General features: G+C 40.1%; 1 protein-coding gene across 8 annotated transcripts in view; it reads right to left on the minus strand.

Moving 5' to 3' along the window:
- The window catches only part of USP40 (ubiquitin specific peptidase 40), a 76,520-nt gene that overhangs the window by 27,610 nt on the left and 26,902 nt on the right, over positions 1-22,008 (minus strand). For all 8 annotated transcript variants that reach the window (XM_013046323.2, XM_013046330.2, XM_045078917.1 and 5 more), the window contains 8 exons: positions 17,071-17,371; positions 14,068-14,149; positions 12,437-12,608; positions 9,851-9,935; positions 8,197-8,267; positions 6,787-7,106; positions 4,375-4,498; positions 2,755-2,812 (listed from right to left, as the gene is read on the minus strand). In XM_013046323.2, the coding sequence (XP_012901777.1) occupies positions 2,755-2,812; positions 4,375-4,498; positions 6,787-7,106; positions 8,197-8,267; positions 9,851-9,935; positions 12,437-12,608; positions 14,068-14,149; positions 17,071-17,371 (1,213 nt within the window). The remainder of the gene's footprint in view (positions 1-2,754; positions 2,813-4,374; positions 4,499-6,786; positions 7,107-8,196; positions 8,268-9,850; positions 9,936-12,436; positions 12,609-14,067; positions 14,150-17,070; positions 17,372-22,008) is intronic.

Consider the following 22,008-nt stretch of genomic DNA (forward strand, 5'->3'; position numbering starts at 1 on the left):
CAAGCAAGCTAGCTCTTCACCGAAGCTACTGGCATCTTGCACTCACGGCGGTAGTGCATGGGGGCTGCTGCATGTCTTCGGTAAAGCTTGGTTTTGTGGGTCCTTTAACGCTAACCGTCCCACTGGGACAGCTCATCAATTTCATAGCTAATGACACTAAGCATCTTTCCTGTGCTTATGGGTCATCCATAGGTAGGTGTTCTGTAAAGTGTCTTCCCCATTTGGGCTGGGTTGTCTTCTTACAAGTATTTCTTTTATTATTATTTTTTATATAACCTGGATGCACATCTGTGTCAAACGTGCCACAAATTTTTTTCTCCCAGTTTGCAGCTTGCCTTTTTAAATGCCCTTTGAAGTATAGAAACTTTAAATTTTGATATTGCCCAATTTATTAGTTTTTTCCTTTTATGGTTTGTGCTGGAGTCCTAACTTAAAAAAAAAAAATCTTTTCCTTATGATAAAATTAACAAAGATTTTTCTCATAAGTTCTCTCCTAGAAATTTTACAGAAATGGTTTTAACACTGAGGTCTACAATCCATTCTGAATTAATATTTTACATGATGTAAAGCAAAGTGAGAGGTTCATCTTTGCCTCTATGGAGAGCTAATTGGTCCTGCACCTTATGCTGGAAATACACTACTTTTCCCCATGGGACTACCTTGGCACTTCTGTTGAAAGTCAAGGGACTTTTATTTATCTGCACCTAGTTCTGGATTCCCAATGTAGTGCTCTGTCAGTATTTTAGACTCAAAAACCACGTATAATCTCTATTGCCGAAAAGGAGCTGTTAAAAGTGTGAAAACTATTCTCAGCTCAGTGACTGCACAGAAACATGTTACAGGCCTAGGCAGCTTGCTGACCCCACTCTACATCTGCTCCTGTGCCAGGACCCACGGTCTCGATCCTACAGCTTTAGAATAAGTCTTGAAATCAAACAGAGTAACTCTTCCCACTTCATTTTCCTCTCCCCTCAAACAGGATACTCTAGGTTCTTTGCGTTTCCTTGTGAGTCAGCTTGTCAGTTTCTCTCTGACACACACACACACACACACACACACACACACACTCCTCTAGGATTCTGAGTGAGGGTGCACTGAATCTACAAATGGATTTTGGGAGAATTTACCTCTTAACAATGTTGTGTTTTCTGATCCAAGAGCATGGTGCAGCGTTCCACTTACTTACATGTTCTCTGACTTTTCTCAGGGATATTTTCTTGTCAACGTATATGTCCTGCACCTATTTCACTGAATTTATCCCCAAGTATTTCATGATATCTTATGCTATTATAAATGTTTTCCTAATTTCATTTCCCATTTTTTGGGGTTCCTAGTAAACATACAATGGATTTCTGTGTATTAATTTTGACTTCTTGTTAAACTCCCTAGTTCTGACAGTAAACACATCAACAGTACTCACCACCACTGCACTAGGAAAATCCATTAAATACGCAATGAGAGTAATTCACAGCCACCAGCATGGCTACAGTTGACAGGACAGATACAAACACTGCCAAGGATGTGGAGGAGCTGCGATGCCGGCACACTGCGAGTGAGCATGCAAACGGTCTAGCCACTCAGCAAAGTACAATGGCAGTTTCTTATAAAGGTAAACACGAATGTGCCCTGTGACCCAGCAATTACAATCCTGCAGATCTATCCGAGAGAACTGAAAACATGTCCACAACTGTGTATAAGCGTTATTCATAAAATCCCCAAACCAGAAATAATTCAAATATCGATCAAGTGCGGCATGAATAAACAAACTGTGACACATCCATACAGTGGAACATGGTCAGCGATAAAAAGGAACACATTTCTAAGGCATGGATGAACCTCAGAACTGCTACTCTAAGTGAAAGATGTCAGTTAAGAGAAGAACATATTACATGGTTTCCATTTACTTAAAATGTCCAGAAAAGTCTAGAGAGACAGAAAGTAGATAAGTGGCTATCGGGGCTTGGAATGCAAAAGGGGCACAAGAAATCTTTATGGAGAGATGGAATGTTCTGGATTGTGCTTATGGCTGTACAACTCTGTATGTTTACTAATACCACTGACTCATACTCTGAATGGCTGTGATGGTCTATAAATTATACCTCAATAAAGCTGTTAAAACCTAAAGCTGAGTGAAGAGTGGGTTTCAGATGTTGTATTCAGTATGACAGAAATTAAATGTGAAAACACAATATACAAATATATGTACCCCGATATATGGAATGGAAACACAGTATCAACAGAACAATGTGAATGCACAGGGAAGACACCCGAATCAAATATACTGGTTTCATCTGGGGAGGGAGAGAGAATAGGTCCCAGGAGGAGAAAAGAGAGAATTTAACTTTATTTCCAATGTTTCAAACAACAACAAAATGACAAAATGTTAATTTAACACTTATCCATGTGGGGTGGTAGGTATGTGAATTTTCCCTAAATTGTTTTTTTGTACTCATATTTTTTTTTAGAGATTTTATTTATTTATTTATTTATTTATTTATTTATTTATTTGAGAGAGAGAGGGAGAGGGAGGGAACAAAGCCAGAGGAGAAGCAGAGGGAGAAGCAGACTCCCCACTAAGCAGGGAGCCCAACGTGGGGCTCGATCCCAGGACCCTGAGATCACGACCTGAGCCGAAGGCAGACACTTAACCGACTGAGCCACCTAGGCGTCCCCGTACTCCCATATTTTTTCAACCAAAAATCAAACAAAACTAAATTAAACCAGAAAAACCCGAAAGCAAATGTAAATGATTACCTAGTTCCTTCATTAATTTTAATTCCTTTATGGCTTTGATTCGAATATCAAACACCACCTAAAACAGAGAAAGCAACTAGTGACTGTGTGCGTGAGAACAATGGGAGGGGGGGGTGCGGAGGCCGCCAGTGTCTGAGTACTCAGCTGACTTACCAGTTACTGGACAGAAGTTTCTGCCTACTGGAAAAAGATTTTTTTTTCCATCTTGGATATTCATTTCCTCTCCTCTACCAAGTTAAAAGCAAATACTGGGACCTTAAATAGTTAAGGCTTTACCAAACCGATGGTAACCAAAACAGAAAGACGGAAAGCTAAAGTAACCATTCCAGCTAACAAAGGCAAAAAGCTGAAAACCCACACTAACCTTTCTAACAAGAGTAAACAAAAGAAAATACAGTTAATCATATTTCTTTAGGTTAAAAATGATAAATTCAGGGCCAATGAACTTAAAAAGAAATCAAAATGGACAATACTAATCTGAGGGAACTATTTAAAATTTTTGTTTAAATTACTTTTGGATTGCTTTCTTCCTTTTCTTTTTAGTTAAGGCTAAGTGCCTCTAGGGCTTGAAGCAGGAAATTTAGGGGTGAAAGTGATGTTGGTGATCATGGACTAGAACCTCCCAGCAGTTCCCCACAGCACCCCAAGAAGGAATGAGGACTGGAGCAACCAGGACTTCACCAAAGCCTCCCACTTAGGGTCAGGGGGTGGGGTGGGGGGGCCAAGTCTGCCAAGCTCCGGAGTGCTGGCTTTATACTGTCCCCTCTACTGTGCCAACAGATACTAATGCACCGTAAGAAATTATAATATTACCTGGCGATTCACAGACCTGTACCCCTGGGGATAAAAATATATGTTTATAAAAAATAAAAAATTTTAAAAAAAAGAAATTATAATATTTATAGAAAACATTCTAAAAGGTTTCTTTTGATGTTCTAGAAAAAAAAAACAAACTTCATGAATTCAGACCACATGAATATAAAGAGACGTTTGCAGGAATGATGTTTAAGGAAATCAGGGTCAATGTCTTCAAGTGGAAAATGGAAGGACTCTGTTTTTAAGAGCAGATGGCTTTAGATAAGAGTACAGAGTATGATGTAGAACAATTTCAGGTAAGCTTAAAAAAACAAGCACCAAAAAACAATACAACACAAAAAATATATGCCTGGTTTAAAAAATAAGAGACAAGACTGTGGGAAAATAGCGTTTTATATTTTTCAAAGCTAGGGGATTCCATGAACTAATTAAATAGGTAAATCCTCTATTCTAATGTAGCTTTGGATGGAAAAAAAAAGCACATATTTTCTTGAAACATGTCAAGGGCTAATATAGGTAAATGAGTGGTAATCAAATATTAACAATAAAATATTGATTTCCTCTCCCAACATATTTTTTTTTAAGTTAAACTCTATGCCCAACATGGGGCCTGAACTTACGACACTGAGATCAAGAGCTGTGTGCTCTACTGACTGAGCCAGCCAGGTGCCCCCAAAAGTTGATTTCTTAAGCTGTAGAAACCCACTGAGACAAGCGTTCTGGAAGATTTCAGGTACTGCCTTTTAAATCAAACACTGTTAAACTAGAAAACTGTCTACCAGACTTGAACTATAATCTACTCACTGTGTTCATAGTTGCTGATATTTTTACTTGCTTCTCTTCGGATTCTAATCCGCATAGATTTTGAACCTGGAGCCAGCTGATCTCACTCATACCACTGAACCACTTCCCTTGTTTGAGGAGCACACTGTGGGAACAAAGACATTTAAGACATGTGTCTTTACACAGCGCTTCTACGGATCAGAAAATTAATACTGCTCCTTCACTTCCAAAATTCTGCATGTGTTCTTTGATGTGACAAATTAAAGGTGACCACGGTCTATGAAGCTGGCTTTAAGAAAGTTACCTCTTTAGGGCAGTGCTAGGCAGCTGGGCACGCAGTCTATTTCCACTCCAAGTATGCTCTGACTTATACAAATAATTTATTACCATGTTTTTTTGTTTTGTTTTTTGTGTTGCCACATTTTTCAAAGAGAAGTATTGTTGAGGAATAATCTGCTGCTAACTTCGGCCTGCCCAGGGGACTCACGAGGCGAGCTTTCAGAGTACTGATGCCAGAAGCCTGCCCAGAGGATTTAGATCCAGCGTCATACTAACAGGACAGCCATGCAGGCTGTACAGACAGACTCTGCATAAAGGCCACATTTAAGTGGGTATATCTTTCCCATCACACGTGCTGTATATTTTTATGTTTATTATAAATAGTTTTATTTTATGACAGCAGATGGCCTAAGAGAACAAGTAGGGTGTCTTATTCTAACAAAATTTTCCTATACATAGTAGGTAAAGGCTCCCGAGGAAGGAGTGGCTTTCTAATTCACATGGAGGTGCTGAATTGTGGGCAGAAGTCCTCCTGGGAGTGCGTATCGGAAACACAATTCTACTCTCTATCTCTTTATCTCAGCTGTCCCTTGAGCTAGCAGTCCTAAGGTCAGCAAAGTTTTAGCAAAAAGATGTTCCCTGAAGACCACCCCAATTGTGGCGAAGAACTGGATGAGGACAGTGACAACGACACCCCACCTTTAACCATGTGCGAATGCTCCATAAGCACTGAACTCCCAACCCTCAGGCTCTGGGAAGCTGGCACTGATTTTTACCCTCATTTTGCAGAAGAAGAAACTGAGCAGAAGGAGAGGAGGTGACTTGCACACAATCACACTGTCAGGACACGACAAAGCTGCCAACAAGCCCAGGTGGCCCAGTCCTCACCCTGGCACACACTGCCTCCTGCATCCGGAAAGCTACAATGTCAACACTGACGGCTGCACAGCCGCACAGCGGGGCTTGTGAAGAGTCTGTAGACACGGAGCAGGGGAAGCAGGCTCTAACTGTCCGTGAAATAAGCATTAGTAAGCTTAAAAAGAAAAAAACATTCAGAACTAAAAAACCAATTACTTGAGCTCAGGGCAACAGGAAGGCGAATGGTGACTGCCAGGCACGGACGCTGCTTCAGCCTCCTGTCTTCACTTCTATACTTCCCAAGTTCTAATACATGCCGTGTGACTTTTTTTTTTTTTTTAATTTAATTTTGGGGGGAGCAGAGGGAGAAAGCAGAGAGAATCTTAAGCAGGCTCCAAGCCCAGCACAGAGCCCGATGTGAGGCTTGATCCCACAACCCTGAGATCACAACCTGAGCCAAAATCAAGGGTCAGATGCTTAACCGAGCCATGTGGGCATCCCGTGTATTATTTCTTATAAAGGGACATATAATAAACATTTAAATTAAAGAAACCAAGTGCAAAAACATATGCCTGGAAAACAATTTGCCTCTGTGTCACAGCCACTGTCAGTGACAATATGGAGACTCCGACTGATCGAGCAGGGAACGAACTGTTTTTCGCAACCTCAAATCTTCAACATATGGAAACCGGGGGTTTACAGGGCAGTGCACACTGACTACAGAAAAGCAGCATAACAGACGTGGACAACAAAACGGAGACAGGCGGCACTTCTGGGCTCCCAGTGCGACTCACAGGAACCAAGAGAGCATGCACCCCCACGTACCTGCCCTCTCTGGGAAGCTGGGAGGGTCTCAAGACTCAGATAAAGGATTACAATGAAAACCTGAATTGCCTTATGGGGGTCTTGTGACAAAACAGACACACTTGGCTGGATCTTAATATCCTCCTCATGAAAAGATTCAGGAACTTTCTTTGTGAGAATGTGCCTTCAGTTTTGACAAGACCTTGCTTTACAAACAACTAATCTAGATTATATCTCATCTATATCTACGTTATTTGGTCATCTTATTTACCAACAAATAAAAATTTTGAAAAATCAACATAATATCACCTTCCTCCAAGCTGCCTAACTCAGAACACTCCTGTATACGAACATATCCAGGACGCAATGTTTAGAAACAAAAGTAAAATACTGAACTATTATCAGTATTAAGATAAAGCTTTCAAGTTCCAAGAGACAGAACTATCATTTAAATAACTTAAAAAGCGATTCTCTTATGTTTCAGCAGGGTACCTGTTATCATCTCTAGAATCCTGAACGAGAACCGAGCTGTGGTTCCCGAGGCCCAGCTCTCTGAAAGTCTTCTTCAGGTCCTCCCTGGGAATGGCGACCCAGTTCTCTTCCTCGGCAGGGTCAGTGGCGTTGATGAAGAGGACACCCATGGGCCCTGCCAGGGTGGTGAGCACCTCGCCCATTTGTGCATTGGACGGAAAGACATGTGGAGACTCTACCAACTGCTGACACTTGTCCCCCTCACTGCTTGTTGCTAGATGAAGAACATTTATGAGCAGAGGTTCACAGTCGTTCCCGGTTGGAATCTGGATGCCACCAACCTACAATAATACCAAGACAACCATTAGTACAGTTTCTATTTGCCAAAATCAAGTCAACAAAATCACACAGAAAGATTCTCTCTCTCTCTCTCTTTTTTTAAGATTTTATTTATTTGTCAGAGAGAAGGAGCATGCACAAACAGGCAGAGTAGCAGGCAGAGAGAGAAACAGGCTCCCTGCTGAGCAAGGAGCCCAATGCGGGACTCAATCCCAGAACCCTGGGGTCATCACCTGAGCTGAAGGCAGGCGCCTAATGACTGAGCCACCCAGGTGTCCCTAAAAGACTAGTCTTAAAAGGCGCCTAGGTGTTTGGTTGGTTAAAGTGACTGCCTTCGGCTCAGGTCATGATCCTGGAGTCCTGGGATCGAGTCCCACAGCAGGCTCCCTGCCCATTAGGGAGTCTGGTTCTGCCTCTGACTGCCCCCCACCCCATGCTCTCTCTTAATAAATAAATAAAATCTTACATACTACTCTTAGAGAAATTTTTTTTTCTTTAAGTGTAATGTCTTGTACTTTAGATTTTCCTTCGAAACTTTCTCTTAGCCATCTTTTATTTTCTAGGAGAGCAATGTGGAGTGGAGACAGAGATGCAGGAGTCCTCAGCAATAATAATAAAGACTTGACAGGGGGAAAGGGGAAGCAGAAAGAAAAAGGCTTTGGAAATATATGAGATGGACCAATGACAGACCACAGAGTGGGTAAGATGCTGCTCACTCCTTTCCCGACTTGGAGAACCCCCTCTTCTCCTGCAGGTCACGGCCCTAACTCAGGGTAGCTACCTACCCCCTCCTGAACTCCCTCAGGGAGCAAGCACAGAACCCTACTGCTGCCCGTGTTAGTGGGATTATTTACAACAGGACAGCCTGAAGGACTAACTGACTATGTCCCTTCATATGAGCACTTGGCATTGCAGAAGTGCTCGACAAATATCTCCTTAGCATAGGACTAACACTGACTGTACCTAAAATTTGTCAGACATTTCAGGTATTTTCTAGCATCTAGTTACCTTCGCAGATACTGAAGAAAGTTTTCTTACAAGACACTTAAAAAAATCGAAAACCATCAAAGTATCTCTTTAATCCGTGCTTACCTCCACCCCATTCCATACAAAGAGGTCTTCCCCGTCCACAATCTCCATTTCCCACAGTGTCAGGTCATCTCCTAAAACATGAGCTCGTCAGTGAGACCATTCGTCACAATCACCAAAAACAATCAAACTAAAGAAAGAGCTGAGACACTTAAATATTTGTTTGAAAAAGCATTTTCACCAAGGAAACTTAAGAAAAAGGCAGTAATTACATTTATTATTTTGGCATTATTTAAGATTATTTTTATCTTGGGTGCCTGGTGGCTCAGTGGGTTAAGCCGCTGCCTTCGGCTCAGGTCATGATCTCAGGGTCCTGGGATCGAGTCCCGCATCCGGCTCTCTGCTCAGCAGGGAGTCTGCTTCCTCCTCTCTCTCTCTCTGCCTGCCTCTCTGCTTACTTGTGATCTCTCTCTGTCAAAAAAATAAATAAAATCTTAAAAAAAAAAAGATTATTTTTATCTTTATGCTTTTCACTGTAGTCTTTAGGGTTTTTTTCCACCTTGTGTAAGCATCTCCGTGTGTTGTTACGGAAGCTCCACGAGCACACGAGCAGGGGAGGCGCTGACCGAACCCGACACTGTGTGTGGGAGGGAAGCTCTCCAGCACGTGGCCCGACCCAGCACGAAACTGCTGTCTGTCCTGTGTACTGCGTCCCCAAACTTCAAGAAATATAGGTAAAGAATCTTGTGAAAATCAAAAGAGATAATTTATATAAAACTTATCTCTGGATTTGGTGCAGTGGAGTCCCAAATAAACGTCACTACAGTTGCTATTATTATTGTTTTGTTATTATTCACAAGTTGTAAATATTTTTAAGTTCTCCAAGAACTTCTGTTTGTTTTACTACAATATCTGAAGCTGTTGGGGCGCCTGGGTGGCTCAGTCGTTAAGCGTCTGCCTTTGGCTCAGGTCGTGATCCCGGGGTCCTGGGACTGAGCCCCACATCGGGCTCCCTGCTCAGTGGGAAGCCTACATCTCCCTCTCCCACTCCCCCTGCTTGTGTTCCTGCTCTCGCTGTGTCTCTCTCTGTCAAATAGATAAATAAAATCTTTAAAAAAAAAACCACAAAAACAACAACAAAAAACAAAATCTGAAGCTGAGATTGGGAGAAAAAAAAATTAAGCCATATAAACACAATGTTAAGGGTTTGAACCATTTTGCTAAAAAAAAAAAAATCTGTGGTAATACAAACACAATTTCATAGCCTTTTATTATTTTTTATTTTTTTACAAGATTTATTTGTTTGAGAGAGAGAAAAAGAGAGTTGGGGGCGGGGGAGAGTCTTAAGCAGACTCCCTGTTGAGCACGGAGCCTGACATGGGGCTCAATCTCACCCTCTTGAGATTATGACCAGGGCTGAAACCCAGAGTTGGATGCTTCAACCAACTGCACCACGCAGGCGCTCCCACAGCCTTCTAAAGATTGTTTTGTTGGAGAGGTAGCCTTAATTTCAAAAAAAACAGAAAATATTTCTGTGTTAGCAAAATTTACACATTATAGAAATCAAATAAATTATTTGCAGACTGACCATGTGATGACAGCCTAGGTGAGAAAGTAGTAGGTAGGGGGAAAGACTGGCCATGAGCAGAAGAGCACGGATGAGCCCACGAAATACAAATATAGGAAATGAGTCGCAATGTTTTAACATTTATCTTACCATCAAGCGTCTGGTAAACGTGAAGTCCTGCTGGTACAAACTTTGCCACACTAAGAACCATATCTCCTTCCCAAAATTCTAACAGCTATAGAATATTAAGAAAAGAGAACAATGAGAAGGAACATAAATATCACATTTCTAGGTAAGAGAACACCACCGAACTAGTTTTCATATGTTTAGACGACATGGGGAGCTAGCAACTGAGTATAACCATCCCGCCCAACACCAAAGAAGACATCACTGGTGCTAAGTTCACCAAATCCAGAAACGGTTGATCTCAGCCACCAGTGACTGGAGAGCACCGCGTGCACGATGAGCAGCGAGCACCAGAACAGGTGTACTGAACTGACAGGAAGACCACTTTCATCAGAAGGCAAACTGAGCAGCACGCCAGCCCAGAGATCTTTGTCCAAAAGAGCAAAAATCATTTGTTTAATTAGCATCGTTCAGGGAAAAGCAGCACGGATTCTAGCACACATCAGAATTTTTGCTCTCTGAAAGGAATGTTTTCCATCATAAATTCAAAAAAGTGGCATTACTAGTTTCCATATGACCATGGATTGTTTTTTTAAATTTCTAGATTCAAGACTCTGGGGACTGGTCATCTTACCAGAGGAACATCACCCATAAAGTCAGTCCCATTTCGTCTCTCTTCACAATAGCACACGGTGGGTCTCGTAAAAAGGAATCTCCTGGGGCGCCTGGGTGGCTCAGTCGGTTAAACGTCTGCGTCAGCTCAAGTCATGATCTCTGGGTCCTGCGATCAAGCCCCATGTGGGGCTCCCTGCTCAGTGGGGAGTCTACTTCTCTCTCTGCCCCTACCCCTGCTCAAGTGTTCCCTCTCTCTCAAATAAATAAAATCTTAAAAAAATAAATTTCTCTTTACACACATGACTAGTTAACTGCATCAATCTTGTAGCCTCCCGCCAGGCGCCTACTTCTAGGATAACAGTGACGTACACTTCAAACACCAGAAAGCAAACTGGAGTGAATCTAAAACCTATGAAAGTGAGTAAGTAGGTCTTTTCCATTTTAAAGGTCCCCTAGACAAGGCAGCTCCCCAAGATCACTTATATTAACACTGCGGGACTGGCTCAGGGATGAACTTTTAATGCAAAAGTTCAGAAACATTAGGAAATTTCAGAAATCCTAATACCAATCCAACCCTGAAGCATTATTCAAGTCAACTAAAGTTAACAAAGAAACTAGCCTGCTTTGCTTTGTACAAGAGAAAAATTAAAGAAAGCTAATAATTTGGGGCCTTGATAAGTTTCCGAGAAAATTCATTTATTTCTGCAAAAATAAAAGCTCCCCCCCTTTTTTAAAGATTTATTTTAGAGAGAGAGCCTGAGTAAACGAGCACACACTAGAGGAAGGGGGAGAGGGAGAGGGAGAGAGAGAATCTCAAGCAGATGCCCCGTTAAGCGTGGAGCTTGACTCACGGCTCGATCTCACAACCCTGAGATCATGACCTGAGCTGAAATCAAGAGTCAGATGCTTAACTGAATGAGCCACCCAAGTGCCCCTAAAACTACATTTTCTATTTCCCTTTTCCTTGATCAGGAAGTAGTGAGAGGTGAAGAAGTGTGGTGAAAAGGAAGGAAAAAGTAAGGAAACCAGGGCTGAGGCTAGTTCTACCACAACCAGAAGGCTGCCTGTGGGCAAGCCACTAGATCTCTCTAAATCACACGTTTCTCACCTTTAAAATGGGGTTAGCTTACCTTCAGGTTATCCTGAGATTAAAGAACCAAAGGACATAACTTATAGAAAGGCACTATAAGTAAAATGAACAGCACTGCTGTCCTAAAAACACACGTGGATCAATTACTTGGGAGGCAAGGATTTACAACAATCCTTGTTTTCACTGCACAATAGAAGGTGTTTTCCTTCCCTGAAAAATTTTGGTAATAAGTGCTATCCTATACTTAGGAAAGGGAGAAACGTTAGTTGCTTTTGTTTAGTTCTTGGTTTTAGGCAACATGCTTATTTATTATTTTTTTTAGATGATTTGATTTATTTGAGAGCGAGAGAAAGAGAGAGGGAAAGCATGCATGAGTGAAGGGAAGGGCAGAGGGAGAAGCAGGCTCCCTGCTGAGCTGGGAGCCCGATGTGGGGCTCGATCCTGGGACCCTGGGATCATGACCTGAACTGAAGGCAGATGCTTAAGTGACAGTGCCACCCAGGTGCCCCAGCAACATGCTTATCTTTACCTTTTTACTCCTTTCCAAAACAACAACAACAACAACAACAACAACAAAAAACAAACAAAAAACCAAAAAATAAACCAACCCCCCCCACCAAAAAAAATAGCTTTCTACTTCTTCTCTACCACAAATAAAATGTACCAGGCTTGATTCTCCCCTGAAAGCCTGCTGGCTGGACAGTGCGGGCCTCGCCTGTGCAGAAGGAAAAGACGCACAAGTAAAGAGAGAACATCTGGCTCGACCCTCGGAAAGTGGGAGATGTAGAATTTTCTTAAGTGCTTTGCAAAATAAATAGTTGAATCCTAAATGGGGTTTTGAAAAGGAGAAACTACCTTGAGATGGACCTTAATGTCTAAATTAAGAGGAATCAAGGCTAAATTACCTGAAATATTGACTGTCGCAGATCTCCTAAAGTTTTTCTTTTATCAAAGGTTAAATCCAACACACTTTCTGCTTTAGAGACAACTGGGTGCAGAGCCCCACTGAAGAAATGATAATGAGGGCCCAGGTGGAGATGTAACTCTAAATTATTGTTTGTAGAATCCCATTCTGCCCTTTAAAGAAGCATAAAAAAATACATAAATGCTCTGTTTTTATAACACAGTTTCATCCCAAACCAATTATACTTGATTTACAATAAATTCTCTGTTCTAATTATGATTATTAATGTCCTTTTCTTCCATGTGCCGAAATTTACACATTTTAATTTCTCAATGAATAGCAAAATTTCAGCTCTGCCAGCATGAATTCCAAGCAAAATAAATTTTAGTATACACCATACAGTATTACTCTAAGTATTGAAACTCAAACTCTTCTAATCCTGAGAATATAGTTACAAATGTGCTAGAAACCTTTTCCTGTAATTGTGGCAAATGCTCTTCTGTAGGCCCTTCTGTAAAATATTTCAAGTGGGTCTCATGACCCTCCAGCCCACTCTCTCCGGTTGAGTAGACCGGAAGAGGCGGCTCGCCTCTGAATCCGCTGGTCGGCCTTGGAGCTGGTGCCCGACCATTCTGCCCCAGGCAGTCTGGCCCAGGGATTGTTGGCTGAGGCCACCGCCACTGCTCCAAAACTCCTGACACAATCCTGTTCGCGTGGTCGAAGACAGCACTAGCTCTTCTGATGGCCACATTAGAAAGCTTAGTGCTGGCTGGCGAAACCCCTACGGCTGTGGTTGTGAATACCCACTGCCAGTCCACACCCACTCACGCAGGTTATTTTTCCTGTTTAAGATATTTTACCCTACTTCTTATATTTTTAATGTCTTAATTTCCTTTGATAGTGGTTTGCCATTCAATCTACCTGCTTCTTTTTTGGCCCAGTTTTTAAGCCAACGACTAAAATATTGAACACATGCTGGCTACATAATCAGCCAGCCACGTGGGGCCACAAGGAGTCCACGAGAACATGCACTTCCCTAACCAAGCGCCCCACCGACCTCAGCAGAGAGCAAATGAGGACACAGTTCTTCAGGATTCCAGGCAAGACCGCAAAAGAGAAGATGAAATCAGCAAGTCCTCACAAACCAGGCCCGTGATAACCCATTACAGGTGTCTGCTCGGACGGACATGAAGCCTGGTAGTTTGCAGAATCCTTATTTCCTCCTCTCACTCGCCTCTGGTCTTCTGTCACTGAGTGCTGGGTCCCCACAACTACTTAACTCACGAGGGGTGACTTTCACCCAGGCTCCCTCTACCTTGGGAATCACCTGATGGGCCAGGATACAATTCACTTAATGTCCTGCATGTTCACTGATTTCTCCAGGCTTCTGAGGCTTCATCCCTACTCGGCAATGGCCATTTATGTGACATCGTTTCATTCACTCTCACAGATAAAGATGATTTCAAAGTAAGATACTCTGCCTACAAAAATTCAGCAGCTACACAGACACAGGCACTGATGAGTTGACTTTGTTTCCTTTTTAATTTTCCTGATTGAAGACTTAAGACCTAAATGAGATCCTCATTCTCCAGGAAAAAAAACATTCAAACTCTAAAAGTAAGTTAAAATTACCTTTTTATTTGCAGTTCAATGTTGGCTGCGTCCATTTCACTCAGCAAATGACATGGAACCCCATATCTTGGATTAGCTTGAGCTGTGAAAAGAACACTTCATTAACGTGGGCTGATTAAATGGAATCTGGAGGCTGGGACTCTGGCAAGAATGTGCTGGGAGCTAGAAAGCCTCTACTAACTACCTTTGTGAATGCTAACTTCCTGTGGACCTGTCTTCCCACGTGAAACATGGAAACACTGGAACAAATGGAAGATAAACAGTTCTTTATGCCATGCTAGAAGGATTCCATTTCTTCAATTCTCTTTAAGCATACTTTTTAAAAAAGAACACCCACTATTTTTTTCCAGATAACAAATGTAGTAATTGCCACCATAAAAATTCTGGAAATTACTTTTACAATATAGAAGATATCTTATAGATATTACTGTAATCCCATTCCCAAAAGATACTGTTAAGACCTGTTGTATGTACTTGTGGTCTTCCTTCTAAACCTACACAATGTGTCTGTATACACACATGTACCTACATACACGTGCACACACTTATGTAAAGTGAGACTGGGATCGTATTTGACAAATCTGTAACGTGCTTTTCACTTCAGATTTGTGTTTCTCCAAAATTTTAAATGATTACACAGGAGTTCATTCTATAAATATCATAGTTAATATAGCCAATCTTTTTCTGGTAGGTATTTAAGGTGATTTCTAGTCCTTATTATAAAATAATGGGAGTAACAAACACCTTTGAACATGAATATCTATATACAGCTCTAATTATTTCAAGAAAGATTTGCAGAAGAATTACTGGTTTAAGGTTTTCAAGTACATATGATCAACTGGTTATAGGACTGTGTATGCCTACCAGCTGTAGATGAAGTGCCAACTGTTGAGAACAAGTAACAAAAAACATTTAACTTGGTAGGGAAAAAGTGGCATCTCATTGCTGTTTCAAATCCTGTTTTTTAAAATTATTTTTTATTTATTTAGTTTTTAAATGAACATTTAATGTATTATTTGCCCCAGGGGTACAGGTCTGTGAATCATCAGGCTTACACATTTCATAGCACTCACCATAGCACATACCCTCCCCAATGTCAATTCCTATTTTTTAATTATGATTTGGGTTGATTCTTTTTATTTATTTATTTATTTATTCATTCATTCATTTATTTTCGAGAGAAACCATGAGCAGGGACCAAGGGAACAGAGGGACAAGCAGAGCAGGGAGCCACATGCAGGGCTCAATCCCAGGACCCCAGGATCATGACCTGAGCCAAAGCAGATGTTTAGCCAGACTGCACCATCCAGGTGCCCGATTCTTTTTTTTTTTTTTTCCCTCCAGTTTATTGGTTGTTCCTATTTCTTCCTTTGTACATTGCTTATTTATATCATTTTCCCAATTTTCTACTAAGCACAATGGAATATATGTAAAAGCACTTGGCAGATGGGAAATAAATTTATTTTGCTGTTTCCCATTAGGCCTGTCATTTGCCTTTTTTATTGTTTAAGGTTTATAACACTTTTCCTTAATTTTTCTTTCTTTGCTTTTAAGCTTAGAAAGGTCTTCTCTACCTTAATATTGGAAAATATATTTTATACATTTTAAGGTTTCCTTTTAACATACACATTAAAGGAACTCAAATTTCATTCAAGCAATGATTATAGTCACTTGATTACACGGACTGTTAATTCAAGTGACTGGCTGCTAACCAGCTTCCCCCCTCTGCATCTTGAGTAATTCCCTCTCCTCCTGTTCATCTGAAAAGTCACCTTACCACGGATTAAAATCTTCGAAAGACCTGGGTGGATTTCTGGGCTGGCTCTACGCAAGCGCCGTGTCCCTCTCTGTGTGAGCACTGCACTCTCTTAGCTGCTGGAGCTCTACAAGCAGATTTTACTGATGGAATCAATGCCCTTCAGCAGGTCCTTCTTCAGTCTTGGTGAACGTTCACCTCTCTAGATGGATTTTAGAATCACTTTGCCAAGTTCTGTCCCTTTATCCCCACAAAAAGTCCATCAAGATTTCTGCCAAACCTTTATTCATTTCCTAAACTAACTGGAAAACCATTCAGTGCATAGCCAAAACATAATGCATACTAAAATCCAATTCATTCTTTTTGTGTTAATATATATTTCTGTAACTGTGGATTTTGCTTCAGAATATTTTTACCAGAGCCACAGCTATATTCTTCCCCTGTCAGAAAAATAAAGCCTAGAATTTCTCGTTAAACAGAATAATTATGTAACTGTTTTAGAACCAGAAAGTTAATTTCCTTTGACTCACATGCAAATTAGTAACTTATCTCTTCTTACTTTTTATAAAAACGATTACTATTCTCATTTTCTAAGAACAGTGTCCTAATTTGTAACTACAGATATCCCTCTATCTAAGGAACTTCCCTTCTTAGGATTTTCTACTTCTGAGTAGACTTTGGGAAGTGACCAAAGTCTTACATACTGATTCATGTCAGTGGTTTCAATAAAAAAAATTTATCACTGAGGGTCTCAGTGTCTAGTCTCCCTGCTACGAGCTGTGTTAGAAGGTTTAACAAAGAACGCTTTTAATTTATTTCAACTGCTCATAAAACACATTAGTTACCTTGAAGGAAAGGAAAAAAGAGGGCAATAAAAGGCCACTTACAACCTGAAGGCGATAAACACATGGCCAAATGACAGAGCCAAACCTAAGCATAGGGCAATTGTACGCAGGTTGGTCCACCCAACAAGACACCATCACGCAGTTCGAGAAAAACTAATTCTGTACACTAACTATGGTCTCATATCATTAGAGGGGGAAAATAAAATAGAAATATATAATTATAAAATGACAGATTGCTGGATTTCTTTTGGCATAATGTATTTCTTACTATTAGCCTGAAAATATTTAAAAATGTTCCAAGAGCACACTTTCTCTTTAAAAGGATAAAAATTAAAATAGCATTCAATATTTATCTTCTAACATCAACAACTTGAACAAATAGGAACACTTCTCTTTCCATACCTTCTGGGGGTCTCTGCAACTGGGATTTCCGATAAAACAACATGTAGGCACTTTCTTTACCCTGAAACTGCCGTTCAATATCTTTTTCCTTGATTGGTTGGACTTTGGAATCATTTATATCAAACCAGTGAGGACAGGAGGTTTTATCATTTAATCCTGGGGATTCTGAAGTAAATGTCTTGAAAATGTGTTGATCATTCCTTTGGAAATCAGACTCAGCCTGGAGAAAACCATTCTTCAATAGACTGACTGTACTTTCATCTGAACTGAGTAGAAATATCTGGGAATGAAGCTTTAAGAACTATATGGAGACAAAAAACAAGTACTAGGTTAATGAAAAAAATTTTTTTAATTGGACACAAATAAAAAAACTATATCTTCCTTTCTGTGACTAGATTTTGAACTTTATTTTTGCACTAGACAGCTGAGAGGGAAAAAAAAATCCAAAATCAGGGTTCTCTCTGTTCAACAGTCACATCAAGGGAGGAAGCTGCCATGCCACAATCTAAAACATAGGTTACTTCTGCTTCAGTAACACCATTCTTAAAAAGTACTTTACTGGGGCACCTGGGTGGCTCAGTGGGATAAGCTTCTGACTTCGGCTCAGGTCATGATCCCAGGGAGCCTGCTTCCTCCTCTTTCTCTCTGCCTGCCCCTCTGCCTTCTTGTAATAAATAAATAAATAAAAATCTTTAAAAAAAAAAAAAGTACTTTACTAAAGCAGATTAGGTAGAACAAACACTTCTGAGATGTTTAAAACAATCTAAACGAAGCACAAAGGCAATCCCACAGTGAAGCACTACAGAAGAGAATTTTAAAACTAGTGACTCAGACAAACTCTGTTGGAATGAAGTCATAATTATAAGCCTACACTGTCACGTAACATTAACTAGACCAAATGTTTATTTCAGAAGGAACTAAAGGAAGCGGACAGGTTAGCTCAGGAAACCAAAGCGCAGAAAGCTTAGGTCTTAATCTCAAAGGCTATTACTCAAGTTCTAGCTAAAGGATTAGGAAGAAAAAAACACCTTTCCTCATTGCCTACCCCCACTTTCCATCTCTACTCTTCTCTCACTCCCTGACTCCTGTAGCCTTACGTCTCCTCTTTTCTCAGCATGAACTCACTTTATACAGGAAACCACTCGGGAGGCATGTGCAACATCTGCTTAGCCCATCAATCAATATGGAAAGGTGACTTTCTGATTTTCCACTTGGATGGAAATAATGTATAGTAGTACCAACACTCTAATCAAAGTATTGTTTTATCACAGACGGATGGAAACAGGTCTATGACCCAAAGACAATATTGCTAATACTGTGTATAGAAGATGGTAAAACAGTGTTGCAGCTAATTTTTAAGGTACAATCAAATAGTGATAATCAGAGAGTAGCCATTTTTTTCCTTCGTTTGAGAAGTGAGAATTAATTCTTTTTAGCCTCAAGCTTCAGCAGAGTCTGGTCCAATAATGGCAGAGAACTTTCACTGGTCTACCTTTTCTGATAAGAAAGGATAAACTCCAGACAAACTAATGAAAACAAGTGTTTGGAGAATAACCAGAAACAGGCTTAAGCAGAGGGGACATAATCCTTCAAAACTAGCTGAGTTTTACATGAAGCCACTGGTTCCCACTTTATAGCAGTGCATGGTGGGAGAGTTCAAGCAAAGGGCAGGAGTCTTACTGAGCTGAGGAAACGGAATTTGAAAATGCCAGAGAGGCTATAAAGCAAAAGACAAAGAGTTGCATTAAAGAGCCTAGAATCTATACCAAATCCCCCTCAAATCCTTGGCTGACTCCTGATTGGAGCATGGATGGCCCAAGACACAAGAAACCCCACAAAAAGCAACAGCTGGTGGAGTCACAACTGGAACAGAGATTTTAGCAGAGATTTCTGGGTAGATGTGCAAAGATTTTAGCAGAGATTTCTGGATAGACAGAACACGGAATTGAAGTTCTGACAAGATAGAGACATGACAAATACCTGAGGCTTTCTATTGAAGTCCTAGAAGGGCCGTGCCGTAGGGCAAGAGCTGGTACGCTTGTAAAGCGCCAGATAAAAGGCAAACTTGAGGTAGGTACATACGTAACTTTAAAAAAATAACCACTTAAAAGTGTGAAGATAGTTCTCAGCTCAGGGGCAGCAGGTCATATTTGCCCTCAGGCCACTGTTTGCTAAACTCTGCCTTCAAAGGAAGAACCATGCATTTCCCACGGGACTAAGAGCTAAACTGCAGCAGATTCACCCTACAAAGCCCAAAATGAAGCTTCCATTGGATCAAGGATTCAATAACCTGTTAGAGCATGATGCAAAACTCTTTAAAGAACAACCATTAAAAAAAAAAAAAAAGAACCACCGTATAATCCACTGTGTCCAGTAGGCAATATAAGATTAAATGACACAGAAACAGGACAGTGTGATTCAATATTCAAGAGAGGATACAGTCAATTCATAAGGGAGATAAAGTTAACAGAAAGAGCCCCAGATATAATCCAGATATTATGACAGTAAACAGTTATTAAAATATTTAATTTATATGACTTAATAAAGCTAATAGTATCTTCAAAAATTAATCTATAGGAAAGGATGAACAGACTGGGTTCAGATAGGGAATTTCAGTGGAGAAATGGGATACTCTCAATTAGAGATAACTGGAAATTCCAAAGCTGGCAACCACAATATCTAAATGAAAAGTTCACTAGCTGGGCTTAATGGAAGACTGGATACAGCCAAAGAAAGAACCAAGAACCAATGAACTTGAAGATGGTGCAATGTAAATCAACCAAGCTGAAGGAAGGTAAAAATTAGAAAAAGAAAAAAATCTCAGTTACTTAAGATCTGTGAGGAAATCCTGAATGGTCTAATCTACATGTAACTATAGTCCTGGAAGGAGAAGAAATGAGGGGCAGAAAACCAAATTGGAAATATAACGGTCAAAACTGAAGAAAGACGTCAAGCTACAGACAAAAAACTTAGCAAATATAAAGCAAATAAACATAAAGAGTACCACACTGAGACACAATATTGTCAAGCTGCTAAAAAACAAAGAAAAAAGAAAAAGAATCTTAAAAGCAGGCAGAGACAAAGATACATCTTGTTCAAGTGACACTAGCCTTCTGAGCCAAAATAATGGTAGCCAAAACATAATGGAATGACATCTTTAAGGTGCTGAAAGGAAAAAATGGAAATTATTACACTAGAATTTAATATCCAGCAAAAACAACCTTTAAAAAACTGAAGGCAAAACAAAGATTTCAATCAAAATCAAAATGATACCAGATGCCCAGCTGAATGTGCAAAAAGCAGCAACAAATACCAGAATGGATAAATATAAAACACTATTTTTTCACTAGTTTCTTTAAAAGTTGCCTAAGTGTTTGAAGCAAAAAATAGTATTAATAAAAATAAGTAACACAGAGTAGAATTTACACTTAATGGTACAATAAAAGGCAACAGCAGACAGGATGGGAGTGGGGAAACGTAGTTATACGACTGTAAGCATCTTACTTACACTGTTCAGGTAATGGTATACTATTAATTTGTAGTTGGTAATATTGGTTTATGTACAGTATAATCCCTAGAATAAAAATATTAAAGAAATAAAGCAATATATTAGCCAACAGAGGAGATAAAGTAGAAAGACTGAAAACCACTTGAGTCACCTAAAGGGTGAGGAAGAATGAAAGAGCAAAAACAGAGGGGCGGATAAACACCAAATACCTCAACGGTGAGTTTAACTCAACCATATTCGTTGCTGCATTAAAACCAAGTGAACCGAACATTCTCATTAAAAGAAACTATCAAACTGTCATCTGATAGAAAACAGATGAACAAATAGAGAAAGGTAGAGAAGATCAACAAATACAAAGCTGCTTTTTTGAAGAGTTTAATAGATAAACCCCAAGGCAAGATTGATGGAAAAGAAAGCTAAAATGCAGAAATGATCAATAGCAGAAATGAAACAGGGAACTTAACATCTGCTCCAATGGGCCTTACAAGGATAATATGGTGGTATTGCAAACAAATTTATGCTATTTTTTTTAAAAAAAGATGTTATTTATTTAGAGAGAGACAGAGAGAGAGGAGAGAGTATGAGCCAGGGGAGGGGCAGAGAAACAGACTCCCAGCTGAGCAGGGAGACTGATGCAGGGCTCAATCCCAGAACCCTGGGATCATGACTGGAGCTGAAGGTAGACACTTAACCAACTGAGCCACCCAGGCGCCCCAACAAATTTTACTTTATTTTTTTTTTTTAAAGATTTTATTTGTTTATTTGACAGACAGAGATCACAATCAGGCAGAGAGAGAGAGAGAGGAGGAAGCAGGCTCCCTGCTGAGCAGAGAGCCTGATGTGAGGCTCAATCCCAGGACCCTGGGATCATGACCCCAGCCAAAGGCAGAGACTTTAACCCACTGAGCCATCCAGGCGCCCCAAATTTTACTTTAAATAAAAGAACAAATTACTTAAAAATCACAACCATGCAAATAGGAACTAACTTCATACTGTTTGCAAGAAACACACTTGTATAAAATGGCTTGCAGGGTTACATTAATACCAGACGAGGTAAATTTTAAGGCAAGGAATAAAGGAAGGGCAATGTACATCAGGAGGCCATAAAAATCTAAAATGTGTGTGTATCTAATAATATAACTTCATGGTACATGAAGTGAATCTTTCCAAAGTAAAAGGGGTAAGGGATAAATCCACAATTAAGGTTAGAGATTTAAACCCCTCAGTAACTGATAAAACCCAAAGACAGAAAAATTAGTAAGGACAGAAAAGAAATGCTATTAACCAATTTGACATAATTGACATTTATAAAACAATATACCCAATAAGTGCAGAAAATAACTTTTCTGGTTAATACAGAACTTTTAGCAACACAGAGCATATTCTGAAGTGTGAACCAAGTCTCAATAAATTCAAAAGAACTAAAATCA

This window comes from Mustela putorius, unplaced genomic scaffold (assembly GCF_011764305.1).
Source record: "Mustela putorius furo isolate JIRA1106 unplaced genomic scaffold, ASM1176430v1.1 tig00000275_pilon_pilon_pilon, whole genome shotgun sequence".
Classification (NCBI taxonomy): Eukaryota; Metazoa; Chordata; class Mammalia; order Carnivora; family Mustelidae; genus Mustela; species Mustela putorius.